General features: G+C 44.3%; 1 protein-coding gene across 1 annotated transcript; it reads right to left on the bottom strand.

Annotated features, from left to right (window-relative positions):
- Positions 1-554: 554 nt before the first annotated feature.
- LOC104166948 (dnaJ homolog subfamily B member 11) lies at positions 555-7,188 on the bottom strand (the record flags this gene model as incomplete). Its single annotated transcript, XM_009707055.1, has 5 exons — positions 555-637; positions 1,168-1,310; positions 2,240-2,372; positions 3,480-3,577; positions 7,123-7,188. Coding segments are annotated over 5 exons (523 nt in total), but the record flags the coding sequence as incomplete, so codon positions are not given.
- Between the last annotated feature and the right edge of the window lie 4 nt (positions 7,189-7,192).

Raw genomic sequence — 7,192 nt, 5'->3', positions numbered from 1 at the left:
TCCTCACGCACCCCAAGGTACCGTTGGCCGCCTTAGCCACGAGGGCACATTGCTGGCTCATGCGCAACTTGTTGTCCACCAGGACTCCCAGGTCCTTCTCCACTGGGCTGCTCTCCAGCAGGTCAGCCCCCCGCCTGTACTGGTGCATGGGGTTATTCCTCCTGAGGTGCAGGACCCTACACTTGCCTCTGCTGAACTTCATTAGGTTGCTCTCTGCCAAAAGGAGGACTTAGTCTCCTTGGGCAGAGGGGATTCTCTCACGTACTCAAGCCTGGAATAGATATTACCACTCAGAAGTTATCTGACATCATATTTAGAGCTTTTTTTTTTGTGTGCATGCCCCACATATACCAGCAAAGGTAGCAGAACTCAGAGCGTTCTCCAGACTTAGCAGAGAGTATGCTCCTGAATTTCAGCAACATGCAGAGGACATAGCACTTAAAGCCATGTGTGCTGATCAGTTACCCAAAGTTTCACTGCCACAAAGATCAGCCTTGCATCACAGAAAAGGAGCAAGTCAAAGCTGAGCAGCAGGGCAGTGCTCATACACGTACCTTCACCAATAAAGGGATACTCCATACCATCCCTCACGCCTGGCTCTATTTCCACTTCTAGCGTTCGCTCCTCATTCACAAGCCTGCAAAGAGGAAGAGCAAGCAAGCACTGAGTTTGTAACAGCAGGTGCTAACACCTACTTATGTTACTGAGGTAAGGAGAACCTCCCCCCAAGTTAACACATCCTCTCGCCTTGCTCACATCTAAAACTGGAGGGCGAGAGCTGCCTCTCTTGCGTGCTGAGACTCATCTAGTAAAGAACACAAAGTTAAGCTCCTAAATGCACAGTCAGCATCTGGATGCGTGACTACACCACAGGATTCCACATCCAACTGTTCCCAGCTGGATACCATGGGCTTTCTTGACTTTGTTTATTCAGATTTAGTTTTGGAACTTCCACTGTGACTGATTGTTCAAGGAATAAGAGGCTGAAAGAGCACACTGAGGAGCTCTGCATCTAAGAGAGCTGGCCATCTCTACTGTAAGAATAAAGACTGGCTCCCTGGAAATGAGAAACCTGCCCAGATCTTACTGGTAGTAGAGGCACTTTCCTCCATCTAGTGGTAGGTTTTGAATAAACATCCATATACCAGTAAAGACCATAAAACTCACTTGACGTTTGGACATTCATCACAAACAACTTCTTGAGTCATCTGGAAACGTCCAGGACCCAACTGGGTGGTCCTCATCTCCTGCCGGCAATTGCATTTCCGTTTGCCAGGCGCCTGTCTTGCCACTGGCTTGTTCCTGACAACCTGCACGGAAGAGGAAGAGGTTGATACCAGCACTCCTGGGTTTCCACAAGGGTCTGGATTTCTCAAACAGCCTGAACATGATTTGTTTTTCCATGGGCTGCCTTCACAGTAGCTCCAAATGGCCTCAGCAAAACTTTCTGACAAGTTTTCACCTTGCCTCTCTTGCTGATCACACGTTAAACACCAGAAAAACTCTCTCTAACACCACTATTATCATTTCCTTCCCCCCCCGCCCCCTTTCTAAATAGGAAAGGTAACATTAGGATGAAACATCTCACACTTTGGTTATGATAGCTTCCTTGTCCCACACAGTGGGCAAAATTATTTGGAGTTCTCCATTTACCTAGACACTCACAAGAGAAACTCAATCAACACAAATTGTAACATGCAGAATAGCAGGGATTGTCAGCACCAGAAATGTAGCTTGCTTTAAAAAAATAAAAATTAAAAGGTCACCATACATTTGCCAAGCTGTGATCCAGAAATTTGCAGCGACATGTTTGGCCATATAAAGAGGCTATGAAAAATCCATGACGTGGTTTTGCAAGAATTGCAAAATTAAATTTGAGACTTATGAACAGGCCCTCACATATCACTAAATTCTAGACAGACACCACTTACACCTTTTCTAACTGGGCTACTGCCATAAAAAAGCTACAGCTAGTCACTGACAGCCAATAAATACGTTATTATCACAAGAAGCATCTCTTTATAGAGAAATTACCAGATGGCAAGGATGAATAAATGTATTGTTTTTTAACTACTAGCAAAGAGCATCACATCCTCCACTGTCACCACTAGATACTGAGAAAACAAGCATCTATTTCAGTTCTATTCTTTGGAAGAAGATATCATTCTGAGCAGTGGCTAGGCCAGGCATCTCAAACCTGAAAACATCAGACAGACCAACAGGCAAGCAAACAACTTACTTCTACGAAGTTTCCTGAATACACCTCCTCCAGTGTAACCTCCAGGTCCACAATGATATCACTTCCTCGGGGAATGTTCCTGTCTTGTTGGCGTGGGTTACCTCCAAACATGAATCCAAAGTCCCCAAAGAAGCTGGAGTAAAGCACATTAATTCATTCAGGAAGGAATTCTGATCAAACGAGGCTTTGATGAAGAGAGTCACCCAAGGCAGCAGCAACACGCTGCTTGGCAAATGCTTCTAGCCCCCTGGAGAACAGCCTCCTTGCAGTAAAAAGCCACCATAACTAAATCCAGATACCTCTTTTTGCTCCTCCAGGACACAGGCCAATGCCTTCAAACAAAGTGATCGCTTTGGAAGAGTTTTCTGTACTAAGGAAAACAAGGTTTGGAGCAGGAGTTGAATACCAATACCTCAAAATCTGATCGCTGCCTAATGGAAGTCCTCTCTCTTAGGCACTGGTGCTCAGCTACCATCACCACAAAGTGCAAACTCCGAGTAGTGCTCCATCTCTGACACTGCAAGTCAACGCTAGCAGATTGGTCTTCACTAGTTTGAGGACAATGGAGATGAGAAAAGACTTCCTAGTGAGCTTGCATATTCTTCCTCAAAACAGATCAGCATATGGTGTGAGTTCTCACCCATGAGATGAGCAATTTCAGGAATTGTTTTAGTAAATTTGTGCCCAGTAGAACCAAAGAGGCCTTAAACAGAAAATCAGGTTCTGCCTGAGCAACGTGCAAGCACCTTCAGACTTTAATGATCCCAATTCTACAGTTACTCTGAAATGCAGCGTAAGTCACTACAGCATTACTTTGCAAGAGAAAAAGTGACCCCCAAAGCGCACACGTGATCTGTGGCAACAGCTTAAACATTAATCACGTACCAGGTAACACAAAAAAGTTCCTCCGTGCTTAACACAGCTGCAGCACCTTACAAATCACCCACATGGGCAATGCAGCTTGCCAAGTGAGCAAGAGCTGCCCACATGGGAAGACACCACTGGTTCCCACTCACTGGTCTTGAAGCAAGGACTGATGCAAGACAGACAACTGAAAACTGCACATGGGATATCCACTATAAACTTATTTCTTCAAATTCTCAACTGTCACTTCAGATCAGCGCCTCCAGAGTGGGTAAGAGACCTCAACATAGAATTTGCCCACGTCAAACGTGTGCATGAGCATCACAAAATTAGAGTACCAACTATAGAATAGCCTCAAGTAGCAAAATCTCCTTACTGTGAGAAGATGTCTCCATGGGAGCTCTGGTGCCCATCCTTCAATCCCTCCTCACCATACGCATCATACTGCTTCCTTTTCTCCTCATCTGACAGCACCTGGCAAAGGGATGCAAGCAGACAACACATTCACCCACAGCTGAGACGAGTTATTTAAACCAGGCTTTGAGAGGAAGCTTACCAGTCCTCCTCACTGGGGAACAAGCAGCAATGCTTTACATGACAAAAGCACCGCCTAGAACTTGCTTGCTGCACTGGATTAGAAAAGTTAAACATTTATCAGTAAAAACTATAGTTAGTTTATCCAAACAGCAGAAGCAACATGGAAAATATAACTGATACTGAGTTTAGCTTAAAGATTAGAAAAAAAAGAAACAGAAGGAATAATTCAAATCAGTTCCTACAAAGCAGGACAGACTGAAAAGTCACATAATACCACCCCTGTTTCTCAGTTTGTTCTTCAAGCATGCAGAACATGTATTTCTCTGGCTACTGTTTCATAACGATTAGCAATGACAGTAAGTTTGCCTACCAAGCAGAACCTGCCAAATATGGTAACTCTGCACCAGTTTGAATGCTGCCCCTCATACCTAAGGGCAGCAAAAGTTAGAAGTAACTTCAGTACTGAGGCAGAACAACACATCCCAACACACACAACTTTCAAGACTGTACAGCTTCAAGTTTAATTCCCAAGTACTGAGCTTTGCTCTTTCGTTCCCAAGCGATCCAGAAGTTTCTGGTCATATTTAGTCTTCCTTCCTCTTCCTCCCCATTGATCATATTTGGGAAGATTAAAATTGCCAGGTTAGCTTTCAGAAGGCTACAGAGGAGTGGAAACAGGTGGAGAAGCTGGCCAAATGATGAAAACCAGCCTGAAATTGTAACCAACAATAAATGCTAGCAACAGGGGGAGAAAAAAAAACCCAACATATAAGAACAACAGCGACTTTACTAGCTTCATCTAGTAGGTAAGAGTTCAGTTCTCCCTTTGCCACTTCAGATTTTGCAGTAAAACACATATTGCCTAAAACTGGGATAAACTTTCCATTTTGTGCTCTGTTGGTATCAGAGTAAAATTCTCCTGGTAGAGTACTGCAGGAACAAAGGAATTAAGACCACAAAATATTTGCCTTTCCATTCATTTTCCTTCTTTCTCCAGGCTGTTGGAGAACACAACTCCAAGAACACATTTTAAGTACTGTGAAGAGATTTTTTTGTTCATTACGTTAGGGTGCCTTGAAAGCAAAGCAACTATAGTGGACAAGCTTAGAAAAAACCCCAAAACCCCATGGAAACTCCACCCTCAAACCATCCTGAGACTAATGATTATACACACATAGAGGAGGCTCAGTTCCCTCAGGCAGGCTCAGTTTCCTTTCGCATTGAAACAACAGTGTTCAGACCACACAGCTTGCAGGGTGGAAATTACTTAGGCTGTGAAAATGAAGGAGAGAGTAGTTTAATTAACCTACTTCCCCACAATTTTTTTTTAAGACTTTGCTATAGATAGTCAGCTAGCCAAACCCTGAGCGGTGGTACTACTAGCAAAGTCTCCTGCTTTATGGCAAAAAGCATCCTGGATTAGGTTATAATGGAAACATAATTCCAGCTCCCTTTTGCTCAAAACAATCAAATCAAACTCACTGCATCTCGTAGCTAGTTTAGCAGTAGGATTTGCAAGCTCTACTGGCTAAACAAAGAGACAAAGACCTTGCAGGACGTCAAAAAGTTACTTCTTCCAAACCGATTTTAAAAACTTTGTATGTCAATACTGGATTTCAATTTTCCGCTCTTCAGCAAGGAGCATACGAATGAACAGTTTGAAGGGAAGTTTCCTAGCTTAATTTTCACCAGCACCCACCAAGAGCATGTTGCGTTCACGTGGTGTGTGCCAGCACTAGAACTCCATGCTTTGTGTTGAACAAGGACACTGTTGTGCTTCGATAATACCCTGGGGAGGGGGAAGCAGACTCAGTCACTGCTCATAAAAGTTAATATTCAGCTACTCCTGCCACTACATCCCCTGCTGATTTGATTTTACAACCATTTTCTCCCCAGTGTTTTTAACTAGAAAGAGTACTCTCAACTGTTACTATGGCAAAGACTTATATAAACTGGGACTTGGGGAAGAGGTAGAGAAATGCTTCCCCCCATAAAGTACTACCAAATGTGACAAGATCCCAACTCACAGAAATGACACCAAGCGCCCTGCTTTGAGGTAAACCACATGCATCAATCTTCAGATGCTGTAAATGACAGGTAATGAATGCTTTTTTTCCCTCCACAAAAAAAAAAATTCCTTACGTTCACTGGCTTCCCTGTGATAGTTTAGTCAATTTATTTAAGAATAGACAAGTCTGAACTAAAAGAGAGGTCCCAGCTCTGATACAAAAATCAAATTAATGTGTTTTCTTCCTGACCAGAGAGGAATGCATTCAAGCTGTTTCTCTCACTTCCTCACTGATTTTATATTTGCATATCTGAAGAGCAGAGAAATATCAGGGATGGAAGAAGCAGCAGCCACGCCACAGCTGCTGGCTGAGTGGCACCACCGGGCTGCACTAGGAATGCAAACCCTTTCCTTCCGAAGCGTGACTCCCCAAAAAGGACCAATGTCCCCACCCAAAGAGCCCAGCAATGCAGGCAACCTCCTGGTGGAATTGCTGCTATGAATTCTTGCTGGTCAATACCATCTTGCTCTGCTCTGTGGGGGACAGCGGAAGCAGCCGGAAACCAACAGTGGCAGAAGAGAGACAAAAAAGACAGAGAACAGGGAAGAAATGGATCCTATCGCTGTGCCTAAATTGTGTTAACGTGTATGTACGTGGCAGAGAAAGTAGGTTTTGACTTAAAACATTTGGCTAATAAAATAATCTACATGCGATTTATATAACGCACTGTGCTGTTAGCGTCAGCTGTCGTTTGTATGCTACTATATTATCATAGAAACAACAGGAATCCTCATGCACACGTAACCTACCATTAATGTCTTCTAAAAGCCAAGCCAACCACCTTCTATCTCCTATTGGCCCAGACTTAACTCACAGCCAGGCTCTATTCATACACACACTTGTTCCTCTGCCAATATTTATAGCTGATACAACTCTATTTCTTCCTCAAAGAACTATTAATAAACACCAAATAACTTGCCGCCTTCACTTTCTCCTGGCTAAGTAAGCCAAGGTCTTTTATTGTCCTCTGACAGAAGGAGCTCTCTAATCAACCTGGCAGCCTCTCTACCTTCACTTTTCATTTGGTAGACTATCTGAAATTAGATATGGTAACAGGGAGATGATGGATTGCACCTGCATCTTATAGAAGGGCCTTTACATTTCCTAGAAGCTCTCCTTTCTTTTCCCCTGAACATTATAGAACAAAACCTCATGAGGTTACTTGCTGGCCGAGCTCAGCTTCACGCTCCCAGCATGTTTTACCGTGAACCTTGTCCATCCTTCACAGTCAGGGAAGGGCTGGGAAGACTTAAGGTTCTCCGAGTTCCTTACAACAAGGTGCACAACTTCAACCCTCTCCTTCCCCAGCAGTTACACCAGGCCCTGCTACACCCTGCCCTACACCCCAGGCAGCAGTGCCGCTCAGCAGCGCCTACGGAAAGGCACATGGCAGGGGGGAACCCTCGGCCTCACCTCGTAGGCAGCCCCCAGGTCCTGGAACTTCTCCTGCGCCCGGGGGTCGTCAGGATTCCTGTCGGGATGG

Source organism: Cariama cristata, unplaced genomic scaffold, assembly GCF_000690535.1.
Source record: "Cariama cristata isolate BGI_N322 unplaced genomic scaffold, ASM69053v1 scaffold15749, whole genome shotgun sequence".
Taxonomy (NCBI): Eukaryota; Metazoa; Chordata; class Aves; order Cariamiformes; family Cariamidae; genus Cariama; species Cariama cristata.
The sequence above is the reverse complement of the archived record's forward strand: the minus strand, read 5'-3'. Positions and strand labels throughout refer to the sequence as shown.